We start from the raw sequence: 17,324 nt of genomic DNA, 5'->3' as shown, positions 1-17,324 counted from the left end.
AAAAAGATGGAAATGAAACGATTGATTAAATGACCATTGATTAACATATTTTCAATTAAATGTGCGCGGAAGGGCTGCGTTCTGCGTTTTTAAATTTTTTCAATGCTGAAAAAATTTGCAAACCATTAATTTTTGCGTATCAATAATCTCTCTTCATCTCGGAATTATGCATCTACTAATTTTAATCACGTTCGTATTATAGTACAGTTGAAAGTTTTGTGTTAAATTTAACAGATATCACAAAACGGTTCTAAACGGTCCACAGAAATGTTTGTGTTAATTTAACATAATATTAAATGGAGACACACAAACTGTGTTAATATTTTAACACAAAATAAAACTTCAAGTAATTAAAATCAATTTTGTGTAAAATTAACATAGGGATTCAATGTAAAAATTAACTAAAAATATATTGGTTTTAGATTTTATCATCCTTATATTACAAAATCAAAAATACATATTTTTTCTGTAAATTTTAACAGATAAATCTTGTGTCACTAAAAAATAGATGCGCACTGTGTCATTTTTACATCTTTTTTCAGTTGTTTTAATAATTTAACATTCAAGTTTAATTAACACATAAATGTGTTAAATATTTAACACAAAAATTTTAACGGGGACCATTTTTAACAAGAAAACACAAATTTCCTGTGAATCGAAACTAAATAAAAAAGTAGAAAAAACAAAGAAATAAATTTCCAATTACGGTTAAGTAACGTGGCGGGTGTAAAAACTCGGTTTAAGTGCTAATTGTGCCGAATTAAGGTAACACCTTAGATTCCCCTAACGCGTGATGACGCGTTTACAATAAACTACTAGGGCAAAGAGGATGGGAAAAGGATTCCTAAAGAGACTCTTAATTGAAGTATTTGGATTGCCAGTTTGGGAAGACTATTTTATCACGACCGACCACGGAAAGAGGCTAGGTCGACGCTAATTTCTCGGTAAAGACAGCATGCCGGTGATGGTCGGTGGTGGACGATACGTGACGGTAAAATTAGGTATATGTCCGCACTGTAACTAAACTGCCCCGAGGTAGAAGATCGAAACCGCGGTGCGACAATCGCATTACATGCTCCATTACATACGACAGCCGGACGAAAACTATCGATAGGGTGTCCCGGCTTTTTCCCTACAAACTTTAGTAGTGCGTTCTATACGAGCAGAAATAAAAATATATTGAATAAACATGCTTTATTAGAAAGTTATGACAAAATATATATGGTAAATGTGTATAAAAACAATTTCATCTAAAAAAAAATTAATTAATTATACAAAATGAGTATCGGTATTTTTGATTTCACTTATGTATATACTGCGTGTCACTTATTTATATTGGCAAGATTGCTATTATTTTTTCGATACGAACCTTTTGCCATAATTTTTTAATAAAGTATCTTGGAGACCTACTATGTTTATATAATATTTTTTCTTATTTCTGCTCATGGAATATACTACTAAATGTTGTAAAAATTTCTTAAAAATCTGGGACACCCTGTATGCTTGCATACCAAATTTGATGCGAATAAAATACGAGTTCTTTCAATCCACGAAATGACATCGAACGAAATTGATGCACATTTGTCTGAAATAACTACAGTTGAGATTTACACAGTTGGATGAATAGGTTTCGTTAATTTTACTCGATAACATAATTCACTCGATTAATACAAGATCACATATTGCGACAAAAAAATCATCAAACAAAAGATATATATTGAAAAAGCTGTATTTTTATTTTAAGAATTTTTTTACATATTTTTACCTTGTTCTTAAAATAAACGTTGAAAAGAAAACCCTTTAAAAATTAGTATTATCAAATATTTCTAATTTATAAAAATATAGAAATGGGATTTTTATTTTAATAAAAAAAAAACATTATTTTACACAGGCAAAGAAAGATTATAAAACAAACATTTACATTAATACATATAGACCGAGCACGAGACAAGACCTGGGTTCTGAACGATTAAATTAGATTATATTATATACATATATTATAACTTTATTCGTAAATACTTCTTTTAAATTTTCTCTCAAGTTTTCTTTTTCGAGCCACTTATTAACACTCTATTCATTCTTGTAATAAACTAAAATTATTCAGTGAAAAATACTACGTTGCAACACACTTTATAATATACTGCAACATGATCATATATCAACTGTAAATGTAAAAAAAAAAAAAATATATATATATATACACTCGTTTATCAACAAAGAATATATTCTTAATTTTAAAGGATGTTCTTACATTTAATATCTGTTGAGAGGAATTCTTTATAGCTACAGTCTTTCCTCGATAGGAAAATATTTATAAAATAATATGACGAAATCTGAATGAAAGAATGCTGCAATTATATATGTACAATATTTCAAACAATACATGTAAAAATTTAGACCTTTGAACAAATATATAATATATATAAATTATGCAATAAATTATGCAAATATTTGCATAATTTATTGCTAAATATAGTATTTCGACAAAACAGTAGCGTTATGGTGAATTATGTTGATGAAATATTTGCTAAATTAAATTTGGAAAAAAATTACCAAATAAATGATAAATTATTGAGTTTTATTAATTTTAAAATATTTTATGAAATAAAATGAATAAATATATATTCTTACAAAATTCACAATTATTCTGAAAATATAATTTTGAATGTTATATAAAATATTACACAATCATAATATATACATATAACACAATAATTGTGCATAATTCATACCATAAATTGACTAAATCAATTTTTGGACAAAAATATCATTTAGAAATTTTATTCCGACAAAATCGCTGTGTTGTAAAATTTCTTTCTTTCGCGATACAATTCATATATATAATTGAGCCATTTTCCTATCGGAGTCTTACTTGAAGAATACAGTTTTTTCAGTGATGGGGAGTCGCGTACGTCGGGGAAAAGGTTTTCTATTTACTTTCCGTTATTTTTATTAGACACACCGTAACTCTCGATCACGTAAGTAGGAAAACAGTACACGCACACGAGATCCTGAAGACCCTTTTTTATCTAAAAACCTTTCTAAACCTCACGTTCGACGTTTTTACGTGAAACCTCTTTATAGCAGACACGACAGAGGGATCGTCTTACATAACTTACTATGCAGGAACCTTTCCTATCGTAAAAAAAAGAGAGAGAGAGAGAGACTTTTGTGTGTAGTTAGTATATACAGGGTGTCTCATTTTAATGTCCCACGTCAAATATTTTTTTATTTTCGATTGTAGAAGAAAATTGTGTAAACATGTAAACTTAGTTAGAAAATGTTTCAGATAAAAGTTCTTTGGTTTCGAGGGTGATATAAGATGGTATCATTAGTTTGACTTTGAATAGCTGCTTGAAGGTCACGTGAAGGTCACGTGAAGGTCACGTGACTTAAAAAGTTCTTAACGAAAAAATACTTAATATTAGAGGGTTTTAGAAAGCTCTTGATGTAAGCTAGAAAAATATGTAATGAAAAGTATAGTTCCATTAAAAAAATTGAAGGTGACCTTCAAGAAAATATTCAAAGTCAAACTAATGGTACTATCTTAGGTCCTCTTAGAAACCATACAAATACCATTGTCTAAAACATTTTCTTCTACAATCAAAAATAAAAGTTATTTGGGGTGGGACATTAAAATGGGACACCCTATATATACCTTGCATATATGAACGCGCCTTGTCCATTTGAAACATAGGTATTTCTGTATATATTTGTACATATATATAGAGAAGACCGATATATAAAAATAATAGAGGAAAAGGTAGAAATGTGAAAATAAGATAGAAATATATTTTCATATCTGTCAGAAACAACAACGGCTATTTCATATCTCTACTCGTTTTTCTATTTTTTTTCAGAAAATTTACATTTCGAAAGGTGTAATATCTTTATGAAATCTTGTACAAAATATTATATTACGTATATCATTACCTGATTCAAGATTGACAGATTTGAGATTTGATCAACTAAGTTTACATGTTTACACAATTTTTTTTTAATTCGATACGATTGAAAAAAAATCAAGAATCAATAATAGAAGTTGCCACTTTTCGCGTGAAGTCTTTCAAGTCTCGCTTTTTTCCCTCTGTACGCGAGAAAATGAATCCTCGAGAATGAATCAGCGCTTTCGCGCACCATCGTTACTTTAAAAGAGGATTTTAAAGTAAATTTAAAGGTCAGGAGAGACGAAAAATTGTATGAGGGTTTGATACTGGAAATTAATGAAAGATCCGATGAAAGCGTCGTGTCGCGCTATTTCGAGGTCCGTCATGGTCGATCGCTCTGTAACTGAATGAAGCCAGTGTAGGATTGCGAATGTATGTATATAGTATACCGCGTTGTGTCGCTCCGCTTCAAAACTTCCAACCGAGGGAGAAGATTGAAGATTGAATGCGACAGGGTACGCCGAGAAATTTTAAGTGCATAACTATGTTTAAGTAATTGACGTAACTCTGTCACGTAGCTGCGCGCGCGTGTCTTCTATATTATAATATTTATCAAAACTAACGATGACGAAAGAATACACAGTGTCACTTGTCATAGGATTTTTAGGTGTCCCAATATACATATATTACACCTGCAAAATTTAATCATGTCTAAATTTTAGCTATGGTGTCTAGATAATTTTAACTTTTAGTTTAACTAACTCTCTGTTAATTAAACATTATTATATTTATATATATAAATTATTATTAAAAATTATTATATTATATTATTAAAAGTATTAAAAATTATAGCTTAAAATATTACCATGGCATTTAAGGATATTTAACTATGATATTTTTCTTCCATTATCTCTCGTAGAAATTTATTAGATCGCACAAATATTAAATGTGCATAATCAAACCAGATTAATTTCACTACGTATGCTTTATGTGTTGCTATATTAATTTTTGTTCCAAAATGTGTTTGTTCAAGAATGAAATTGAATTAATTTCTATAATCGAATATACAACGCATCGATCCTTATTTCTTTATTAAATGACCTTTGATTTTCATATATATATATATATATATATATATATATATATATATATATATAAACACAATTAGTATTGTGAAATAGTCATTTAAATTTTATAGCAACTATATTATATGTATATTACTGCTATATGCTACTGATTACTAATAATTAAATGACTATGATTGCTCTGTGCGCATTAAATGACTATTTGTTTATTATTTTCACGTTATTAATTGCAGTAATATATATTGCAATAATATATGTATATACAGAATGTTAAAAAATTAGACCGATAAACTATGAAGGGAGAAAGAAGTCTTCAAAATAAATATTTTTTATTAATATTAAGATTCTCTGCAACGTTTAGTTTTAATATTACATGATATGAATTTGTGACTTTTCAGTTTACTACCTTTGTATTAAAGTTAATAGAGAAATTTTTGAGCATTTACTGTAGGAAGAGTGAATTACTTATTTGTTCCGTGTTTTCTTCAAGATTAAAATATAATTTAATTTTTCCACTTATATAAATTTATTCATTGCGTTTAAGTCGCAAACTTCCATTTCATACCATGTAGTATAAAACTAAAAACATCGCAGAGAAAAATAGTATTAACAAAATATGTTATTTCGAAGTCTTCTATTTACCTTCAAAATTTGTCTAATTTTTTAACATCCTATAAAAGATAAATTGGTCTAATTTCCTACTATCCTATAAATGTATATAAAACGTAGAAAAAAATAGTATTAACAAAAAATTGCAATCTCAAAGTCTTCTATTTACCTTCAAAATGTATCGGTCTAATTTTTTAACATCCTATAAAAGATGGTAAAATTGTTGTTAAAAGACTAGATTCTGTTCGAGGCGCGTCTGTGAACTAAATGAAATAATAACACTAGGAGAGAGATACGGTTCTCTCAATCTTCATACCAGGCAGCACCGGAAACATGCTGCGAATACATATATACGAGTGCGCTTTACGAGCGATATAGATTGAAACATATCGGAACATTGATAAAATAAACGGCTCGATAACGAGCTCGTATATATCAACCATTGCGTTATAAAGCGGCAAGTCGACGTAAACAATATCGCGGTATATTGAAAACAAATGTCAATTCGATCGTTATCGCTGCGGAAATTTCGCCGAACGTTCCCTTATCACGAGATAAATCACACTTTGAGCGTCCCTTTATTTAAGGCATACAATCTCCGTTATATTAAATATAAAAATAATATTATACGCAAAAGTTGCATTTTTTTCATCGATTCTGAATTACGCTGTTCAAGAAAAAATGACTTTTTTCAAATACCGGAATGAGTCGTTTGTTAAAGGTTTTTTTTGGATGCTGAATCCGGTTTCCAAATTGCTCCATCACGTCACAATTTTGAGAAATTTTTAATTAAAATTACAAAAGAGAACTGTTTTCATGACTTCGTCATATTATAGCTATACGATATGCTGGAGAAGTTTTATTGCATTTAAAAAAAAAATGATAAAATTAAAATAAATGTGAGCTGTTTTGCGAAATTTAAGTTTGACTTACAATTAAATCATTGACAATTTATTAAATAGCTTTTAAAGATTTTTTCTAGGTCATTGAATACGAATTCAAAATTGTAAAAATTTTTTGAATGTTTTTTTTTTATATAAATCCGCTATATTGAGTTCACCATTTTTTAATTTGACAATTTTGACATTAGATTTGTATTCAATGATCTAAAAAATCTTTAAAATTAATTAAACAAATTAAATTGTCAATGAGTCATAGCAATTTCCGCAATAGATCCCATTTAACCATGGATATCTTTTATTAACTGTAACCGACATAAAAAATTCCTTTTAAAAGGAAAGGTTGAAAGTCCTAACAATATATATACTTCATTTTGATTGCATTAAAATTTCTCTAGCACATATTGTAATTATAATATAACGAAGTCCGTGAAAATAGTCCTTTTTTGCAACGTTGATTCGTATTCAGCATCCAAAAAACTACAAGAACCGACTAATCTCGTTCCGGTTAATTTTTTTATAGAACCAGTGTTATTATCCTCTCGAGAACAAACTTCAGCTTAAAAATATCACCACGTGTGCTAGATTTAATTACATCTGCCGTTTCGATACATAAGTCCAATTCATATACATACTCTATATTGTTATCGAGGAAAAGATGTTATTTTTATTGCCGGGAGAGAAGAGAGAAAATCCCGCGATAGAGATTCGATCCAACATCAGCATCCGTTTGGGTCTTCGCTTACACGTTTATTTTCGTCGATGTATATTTTTGCTGATATATACTCTCTCTCTCTCTCTCTTCTATCGCACGGTAAATGTTTTATAACCGTTCGTCAGAATAGTGCAATATCTCGCTTCCAATCTTTTACAGGTATATAATATATATATATATATATATATATATATATATATATATGTCTCTTCTTCTACCTCGCGCATTATTTATTACGAGAACCTCGGAAGAAGGTCTCCCCTCCTTGAGATATTTTTCATCGTCTTCCCATCAGGTTTGTTAGGATAGGAAACTTATAGGCATTAAGGTGCAGATACGTTCAATTATACACAAGAATCGCTGCTACGATCGATCCTCGACATGCACGAAGCCCTTCCAGTCTCTTAGAGTTCCTCTTCTCTTATTAATAAGGGCGTTAAATATATTATCGTGTCGGAGGAACCATACACGAGAGATAATACGGTATTCGTGGAAGGTAGGTTCGGTGAAAATGAATGAAAATGTTTTTAATAAATCGACATTTCATCAATCTTCCTACGATATCAACGTTTAATGTATAACAAAATATGAAATATTAATTGTATATTGTTGCCATGGGCGTCTGCAGGATTTTTTTCCAGAGGCAAAGGATGATTACATTTTTTTTGTTTCTTTTTCTTTTAATTTTTTAGGTTTAATTTTTGTTATTTTCATTTTTTTTTTTTTTATATAAAATTTGCAAATAATTCCAGTGTTTATTTGAAAGGAGAGCAAATGCTTGATTTTTTTATTGATTCCAAGAAGGACAAATGATTATTTTTACATTTGTCTTATAACTTTTGTAATAGACAGTGTTGTGCTTAGATGATTTTAAAATTTGCTAGGTAAAAATTTAGATAAGATAAAGATCCAGATAATATTATTTTTAAGAGTATGTAAACATAAACGCTTATGTAAACAGAATTATAAAAAAATATAAACTATAAAAATATATTCATACTTTTATTTCTAAATTTTTATCGCTTATCGCTTAAGTTCTACTAATTAATTATTTTTATGTACTATCACTCTAAATCAAATTATCTAAATAATTTAGTAAAGAGAACCTTTTTTTTCATCTAAGATGCAAATATAGATAATACAAATTTTCATTATCTATATAAAAATAAGATGACGCGAAAATTTTATCTCGATGATCATCTGTATCATTTTATTTAAATAACAGCAAACACTGGTAACAGAAATATGTGTATGTTCGCGAAAGATAAATTACATACGTTATGATTGATAACGAGATACAGAATGTTGCAAGATATTCTGCCACATCGCTGTTAGCGCATCAACGATTTATGAGGATCAATCGATGCGATCTTGATTACTGTCATGATCAGATGCTGGATCAACGAGGGCAACTACATGAACGTGCTGGTTTATCCCGTATGCGTTTCCACCATGTTGAATCTGCTCTTCTTGTTCAACATCGTACGAGTTCTCCTCATGAAGTTACGCGCCGGTCCTGCCATCGGAACTCGCCCTTCGAGATCCATGCTGCAAGCTTTCAGGTAGTTGGATTCCTTCGTACTTTAACGTATCTTTCACGTCAGGTTGCGCTCTCGCAACTTGACGGCGTAAAAGAAGATATAAGACGAGGCGGAATGACGTAACAAAAAGATCCTCTTTTCTTACGTCTCGTATTAACAATCAACCTATAGCACATTTTTATTTATAATCGTGATCAATTATCAACGCGATATTATTTCAAAACTCTTTCTCGCCAATTTATCATAATTCGAAAATGTTAATTTCAGGATTGGATATAATAACTAGTTATAATTAGTTAAAAGTTAATAACTTTTAACTTAGCTTAGTTAATTTTAAATGTATTAATTTTTAACTTTAACCAGTTATTTTTGACCTTAAATTTATTAACTTTTTCCTAAGTTAAATTTTTTAAATCTCTGAATACCATTATTGTTTTTTTTAGAAGTTATGAACTTATTATTTTTAAATTTAAGTATTATTAATTTTTATGTTTATTTGTCATCAATTGTAATTATCAAATAATATATTTCTATATAAAAATTAAAATTTTTTTGTTATTTATTATTATAAATTTTAAAAGAGTTAACAAACAAAATTCTAATTTAATATAAATAATATTTCTAAAAATTAACTTTTGATTTAACTTCAGTTAATTTAATCTTAACTTGATTTTATAAGCCACTAACTTTAACTTGGTTTAAAAAAATCATTAACTTACCCAACCCTGGTTAATTTATTATCACTTAAAATGCAGATAATTCTTGTAATTGATCGCTGACAATTCACGTTAAACGTGAAGGAATATCGATACCTCTCCGTAGATTAGTAACAATCAATTATTTTTTAATTATGCCATTTACGATTGAAATCTAAATCTTGTTATCAGGGCTACGCTACTTTTGGTGCCTCTCTTGGGTCTTCACTATTTGGTGATTCCATTTCGACCACCGAAAAAGCATCCTTGGGAACATTTTTACGAGGTCCTTTCCGCGATTACAGCTTCTTTCCAGGTTAGTGAACTTAAAACATCTCATACGTATTATTTTGTAATAAATTATACATAGCGTATATTTTGAAGAAAACCAGATCAGAAATGGTTCATATATCAAAATAAAATTCTAATTTATATATTTCGAAATATATAACTATATCCATACTTGTCATTGCAAAATATTTATTTTTCGCATATAAAACGTATCGTATAAACAAATTAATTAGTGCAAAGTGAAATTTCCCTTGTGCTAGTTTGCTATATTAAAATTATATATAATATTTAAAAAACGTGATCGCATGTATAGATACTTTTCTGTGACAATAAAAATTTTAATTTTAGAAATATTTACGAACAGATTGCAGTTAAAAAAAAAACAAGAATGTATATGTATATTTTTGTTTGTAAAACGTGAACAGCTTTTCGTTTTTTCATACATATTGCAGAATATTTGAAAGAACTGTTTAAATTTAACAACGGGCTTTTTGGCACATTTCTTTTCATCGAATAAATATTAATAATTTTTTAGACAACCGCGGATTGTCAGAGAAAAACAATAGCTCGATGTATTTTATAATAAACATCTAGTAACATCATTGAAATACGATTCTATTTCTTAGTTTATTTTATATATTTACATGCGTGACATGATATATAAAATAGTGTCATCGGAACGAAGAGGCGGCGAAAAAATGTTTATATTCGGAACATTTTGAGTATCGAACGAATAAATAAAATTTTTAGTTGCAGAATTGCGCTTTTATTTATACACTACAAGACAAGTCCCACGTGACTGATGCATTCTTGTATAATTACTTTATATCGCATCGGATGGAATTGCAATTCAATTGTGCAATCCATCATCGAATGAATCAGTTATCTTGGGGATCTGAAAGCTCTCGGCATAACCATTTTATATATCTAGAAAAAAAATACGATTATTAAAACGTTTATACTCGCGCGTCTTAACAATCTCGCGTGCAGCGATTTATCGATTATCCTTGCGGATGTATTTGAATAAATTCGCTATTTACATGGAAATTATTTAAACTAAAATAAAGATAGAAAGAAACGAAGAAGCATGAAGATCTGTAAAGCATAGATGTAGAAGCACTTTATTTTTAAAGATAGTTTTATTTTGAAAATAAAAATTTGCTCCTTCTTCCACACATAGTAGGAAAATTTGTGTTTTCTTATTAAAAACGGTCAATGTAAAGATTTTTGTGTTAAATATTTAACACATTTATGTATTAATTTAACATATTGCTGTTGTGTTAATTACATTTAAATGTTAAATTATTAAAACAACTAAAAAACACAATGTGTACCTAATTTTAATTTTACACAATAAGTATGTTTTGTTTTATTAGTGACAAGATTTATTTGTTAAAATTTACAAAAAAGGTTTTTTTTATTTTATAATATAAGTGAAGATGATAAAATCTAAAATTAACATATTTTTACATCAAAACTATGTTTATTTTACACAACATTTATTTTAAATTACTTCAAGTTTTGCATTTATTTTGTTGAAATATTTTGATTTATTTTGATAAAATATTAACACAGTATTTATATCTCCATTTAACACATATTATTTTAAATTAACACAAAAATTTTTGTGGACCATTTGGAACATGTGATATCTGTTTTTAACAGAAATTTTTCAACCGTGCAAACATTAATTTACAATACTCCACCTTAACTTGAGTTTATGATTTCATGACTGTCAAAAGTTATCCTCAGTCTTCCTCAGAGAAAATCAGGAGGATGAGAGTATTGTGGGACGTCGATTAATATAAATCTTCTAACTTCTCGTATATATATAAACACCGTGTACGACGGAACGTATAGTGAAGTGGAAAAAAGTACGCTATAAAATTTTAAGATTTATCGGCGGTAAATACTTGAAAGTTAACCGAAGATAAGAAACCTCCGTATCTCTTAGCGCGTGGAATTGTAATAAAATCTCGAGTCGGGGAATTCTCTTCGGAAACGTTTCTCTTCGACCTCGATATATATACATATAGATACGTATAGAGATAAAATCCAATTTCTCTCTTCTAGGGTCTCTGTGTGGCTGTGCTTTTCTGCTTTTGCAACGGCGAGGTAAGTTTTCCCGCAATACTTGACTTTCTAAACGGAAAACGGCCCGTTTCTGAATTCTCGGGGTATAATGATATTTTCTCCCTTGTGGTGTCCTTGTTTCGCAGGTAATAGCGCAGTTCAAGAGGAAATGGGACGGCAGCGCCCTTTTGCGAAAACGAGCCAACTCCTGCACGGCTACAACTGTCTCGGTATGCAAATAACATATTGACAAAGTCTCAGAGAGTTTAAAGCGGTCGAATCGATCGACGAAATCTCGTTTGAAATATGTATATATCGTCGCTTAAGCTTTCCTCCTCCTAACTTTTCACCGTGATAATAATAAGCCTCGAGCGCGCGAGGGAAACAAGTGGATTTGGAAGAGACTTGTGGCGAGGAACTTGTTCCGTCAAATTGAATTCCTTATCTCCGAAATAATCCCCCCGGATTATCTTAACTAAATCTTCGGCTTTACTTTCTTCTCTTTTCCGTGCTCTCGACATACTTAACATTGTCACTTTGTCGCATTACTATGTTTAGTTTCCTCGGAACAAGAGGCACTTAAATCATTAATGTTTGCCTTAACTATTCATCTATTTAGTCAGGTAGCAAACATACATTGTTTTGACGTCGAATAACGTCATTTTCACAATGACAAAAAATTTTGTTGGATTAACAAAAATTCTGTTCGAAAATGGACGAAACGGAATTCTGGTTGAATCTACCAGAATTCCTTTTAATACAACAAATATCTTGTTTGCACCAATAAACTGATCCCAGACAGCACCAAGCCCAAAATTGGCGCATAAGATATCATTAAGAAATCTTTAAGACAGCTTTAAGAAATCTTATGATATGATATCCGAAAGACATCTTAAATATATTTTAAAGATATCTTATGCGCCGATTTTGGATTTGGTGCTGTCTGGGATTAGTTGTACAAACAAGATGCTTGTTGCATTAAAAGGAATTCTGGTAGATTCAACCAGTAATTCCGTTTCGTCCTTTTTCAAACAGAATTTTTGTTAACCCAACAAAATTTTTTTCCAGTGCACGTTCAATGACGTCATTTTCATGTTGAATGACATCATTAGACGTCAAAATGACGTCATTTTTCAGGAGCCTTAAATATGCCATATAAATGAAATATAAGTAACGCGAAAACATTACATTTTTTATTTAATTTCGCAAATTTTGAGCCACCGAAACGGGAATATCCTGAGCGATCCTTGCGCAATATTACCTCGAAGAAAAAAATAGAGAAAGAAACAAATTCACCATACTATTTGTTAATTTCGATTTATCTCGATCAGTGTTGTTCTTAGATGATTAGCTAAAGATGAAATGAAAATATGTAAATTCATCCTAGATAAGATAAAGATGATTTTGTTTTAAATATAACTGTAGATAAAAGATAAAATTATATGGCGATTTATCTAGATAACTTCCAGATAATATTATTTTTAAGATTGCTTATGTAAACACAGTTATAAAAAAATTATAAAAGGGATTAAAAATATATTTATATATTTTTCTAAGTTTTTATCGCTTAATGCTTAAATTTTACCAGTTAAATATTTTTATGTTCTATGACTATAAACCAAAATGTCTAAACATTATTCTAGATAATTTCGTGAAGATAACATCTTCTTTCACATCTTCTAAGATGCAGATATAAATAATACTGTACATATTTTTCTTATCTATATAAAGATGAGATGACTCCAAAATTTCATTTAGATAATCAGCTATATAATTTTATTTAGATAACAGCAAACATTGATCTCGATTGGAAAAATTTCGCTTCGAAAAATTATGAATTAACAGAATAAAACAGAAAAAAAATTAAGAAAATTTTGAAAGAGAGAGAACGCATTCCTCGGGGGTGTTTGAGTAAGAAGATTCGGAATTTAATAATTAAAGCGAACGAAGTTCCATCAATTTCCTCTCGATCCTCCTGCTTTTCACGCGATGGTCGCGAATACAGAATTTCATCGACTTCTCTCTTTGTCCCACTATATATAGTAATCTATAAAATCCTAGAAAAAGTAACCCGGGTTCACTCTCTCTCTCTCTTTCTCTCTCTCTCGATCCGACTGGTCACGATAGAAAGCACCCTCACGATTTTAACGAGAGAGGATTTTGCGCTTGACGCACTAGACTCGAGAGAGAAAGGGAGAGAGAAAGTAACATTTCCAAACCCCCTTGAATTGAAATTCCCGTATGCACGACTCGTCAATGGCGCGATGCGGACTAACGTATACCCCTACATATACACAGAAATACGCACATATACCTATATAACTCCGACTAATACCACCCGCGTATACTAACATCCCCTGATGATGTGGATGTGCAGAGCCGTTTTAATGGTCGACCACTAATTAAATTGCTCGTCGTCGACGACGAGATAGACATGAAAAAAAAAACAGAAGAAAAAAGATACCTGTATATATATTTTTATATATATAGCTCATATGATCCGTCCGTATCGTGCCAGTGACAGCAGCGTGCTCCGAGTCGAGTCCATTGTGGAACGTTGACTGTTTCAGTTTATCCGCTCGACCGCAGGTCCGATGGCGGGAGAGGAGAAGGTGTGACTATCAAGCGGCATCGGGAACGGCGGACGCCGATCGCAAGCGAGCATCGGCTACAGGCGAGGCCCACCAGCTGCAGCAGCCGCAACAGTTGATCACCGCGGCCTCCGGTCGACCCGCTAATCACGGCAACAACAATCACGCTCGGGTGCTCATCAAACGCGGCAGCGGCGATGACGATTCCTCCCACGACGAGTGCGATCAGACGCAGTGTTGATGACCGAACCCGGGATGTAGAGGATGCACGCGAGCGGGACCACACTTGGAGAGAATCTCCTCCGCGAACCGGAACTTCTGCGATGATTAAGGGATGGTCGGTCGCCTCATCGAGCTGTTGTTCTCATGAATAGTGGTATAAGTCATTAAAAAAAAAAAAATGTATATGTATATACAAGGTGTTTCTAAAATTATGTCTATTAGGGAAAAAGTTCTGGTAAACATGGGTCGGAAAATGCTTCCTTTTCGAGTTATAGCCCACTAAAGTGGAGGGAAAAAATCGAAAATGTATTATAGCTCTAGAAGATACTTTTTCATAAATCGCGTTGAAATTTTGCACGGCGTAATAATGAATGATCTTCATTTTTGTGTGGTTTTAATAATTTTATCCGATTTTGAGAGGGAAATATGAGGAGGCGTTAATTTTCATTTTTGGACCCATATTTTAGGAACTTTTTTTCTTATATATTTTGATCTCTAGAGTCTTTAAAATCTCTGACATAGTTTTAAAATTGGCGGAAAAGTTTTTAATGGCAGATTTCTGGTATCATTGAGAGACGATTTTTTCTCAACGAAAAAATATTAACAAAATCACACATATTCTTTAATTAATTTCAAGTAGAGAATTTACTTTAATAGAACTTTAATTTAAGGATCATCTCCAAATGATACCAGGAGTCTGTCATTAAAAACTTTTTCGCCAGTTCTGAAACATTTTGTATATATAAAATAAATATTATATATAATATACAGGGTGTGCCATTTTAATCGATTATCCCTAGAAACTTTTTTATGTTTGATTCTACACCAAAATGTTCCAAACAAAAGTTGTTTTATCCGAAAGACTTTTTTTCTAAAGGGCGCTTTTCGAGATTATTTGAACGTCATGTTTTTTAAATAAAACCATCATACTTTTTAATAATAAATTGAGTCCTCGAAAATTTAGGTATAAAAAGTTAATAAGGGTAAACGATGGCCAAGAAATGATTAATTTTCGAGATTTTATACTTAAATTTGATTTAATTTTACATGATCGATTAATAAGACATCCTGGATATATAATATAAATTATAATGCAAATTACAACATATTTTTATATTTATTTTCGCGCATGATATAATCATTACTCTGCCTTTCTCTTGGGTTCTCTTCGAAGGGTAGAGGATTGTAAAATAAATAAAAAATAAAAAAAATAACGAAATGACAATTGAGTTTACGACGAATATTTTCAAAGGTCTTTTGTTAAAGCCAGATTCTATATAAATGCGACTTGTATCACTATTCCGTTCGTCTCTACCGCTCAAATATATGCCAGGAGCTATAAGGGAAGACGTGCTTTATCCTTGAAATAGAAGCTTAAGTTGCGGAATTTCCTAAGAAGGCCTAAAGATCACGAAGATTATTTTCTTAAAGAAAGATTAATTAACTCGCGCGAGAGAATGGGATGAGCGTGAATTTCACGGGATTGATTTTTGTTTGATTTATGTCTGTTATTATTACATATAATAAAACGTAAACCGCGGGATTGCGATGTATGAATATGCATGCGAATCTCGTCTGCACAATAAATCTTGCCTAAAAAAACAATGAACAAAAAGCGAGATCTTGACTTAGAGAGAGAAGAAGAAATCATATCAGCGATGACTAGATCGTCGTTTTTATACTCTCGAATGTAGCCAAGATATTCGCTATTACTTGTTCGCTCGCAATGTTCAAAAGCAATTAGCATTAATATTTCTTCTTCAATTCGTTTCGTCGCTAAACTATAGTACGAAAATGTACGTAATTTGTTTGTATATAATATTTCTAACACGTTCCATTTTACGCTGATCGATTGTATACTCATATTTTCGCGAAGTAATCATAAACTACCGCAATCATTAAATGCTTTAGATAGAATAAATGTCCGATATACTAGTCTTTTAACTGTATCATAGAATAGAGAAAATTGTGCAAAGCTGTAAATCACGAATCAAATTTTCCATGGATAGATGTGCAACATGCATTTATGGCAAAGGGAGAAAGCGTTCTTTCAAAAATTTTAACAATAAGAGAGAAAAGAGAATATTTACCTGAGGCGATTGCCTTGAAAAATTTTTTAAAACTCGAGAAATTCAGGTACCTGAAGATCCAACATTCGGAACTTTTCATTTATTGACGGAAACAATATTTTTTCCGTATGTGACAAAGAATCTCCCTTATTTTTCCCTCGTATATATATGATTCCATGAAGAATCATTTTCTCATGTACGAAATTTTATGTAAAGGTGTCGATTGTATAAACAATTCTATATGCAGTAAGATGTGAGTATTGTGTACATATAGCGTGTAATCTCGATGGTCACATGAGAAATTTACATTTCCGCGAGCGGAAATAAATCTCGAGATAAAAAGAAATGTGTTTTAAGAATTCAATACATATATATATATATATATTTTTTTTTTTGCGAAAAGACGGAAGCGAATGAATAAAGCTAATCGATTTTGCAGCTGCAACATTATTCCTCGCATCCTTTCACGAAGACGGAATTTAAACAATTGTAATGTAACAATAAAGGTATTTTAAAAAATTGATCGAATACGTTAAAAAAAACTCCAATGCGAAAATATTTGTGCTCTTTCTGTAGGAAATGTCTTACTCAATCGAAGAGATAAATTATATCTGATAAAACGGACAGCAAAGTTAAGTTACTTACGT

At 30.7% G+C, this 17,324-nt stretch overlaps 1 protein-coding gene across 12 annotated transcripts in view; it reads left to right on the top strand.

Moving 5' to 3' along the window:
• Positions 1 to 17,200, top strand: part of Dh31-R (Diuretic hormone 31 Receptor) — a 151,667-nt gene extending 134,467 nt beyond the window's left edge. For 11 of the 12 annotated variants that reach the window (XM_085486065.1, XM_029309439.2, XM_029309438.2 and 8 more), the window contains 5 exons: positions 8,587 to 8,757; positions 9,624 to 9,747; positions 11,796 to 11,837; positions 11,942 to 12,025; positions 14,385 to 17,200. In XM_085486065.1, coding sequence (XP_085342191.1) covers positions 8,587 to 8,757; positions 9,624 to 9,747; positions 11,796 to 11,837; positions 11,942 to 12,025; positions 14,385 to 14,627 — 664 coding nt within the window. In that variant the 3' untranslated portion in view covers positions 14,628 to 17,200. Of the gene's footprint in view, positions 1 to 8,586; positions 8,758 to 9,623; positions 9,748 to 11,795; positions 11,838 to 11,941; positions 12,026 to 14,365 lie in introns of all 12 variants that reach the window. The other variant, XM_029309440.2, reaches the window with a different exon arrangement.
• Positions 17,201 to 17,324: the final 124 nt, after the last annotated feature.

The sequence above is a fragment of the Nylanderia fulva genome, unplaced genomic scaffold, assembly GCF_048542155.1.
Source record: "Nylanderia fulva isolate GAGA-0341 unplaced genomic scaffold, ASM4854215v1 Scaffold4, whole genome shotgun sequence".
Classification (NCBI taxonomy): domain Eukaryota; kingdom Metazoa; phylum Arthropoda; class Insecta; order Hymenoptera; family Formicidae; genus Nylanderia; species Nylanderia fulva.
This window is presented reverse-complemented; position numbering and strand designations above follow the sequence as displayed.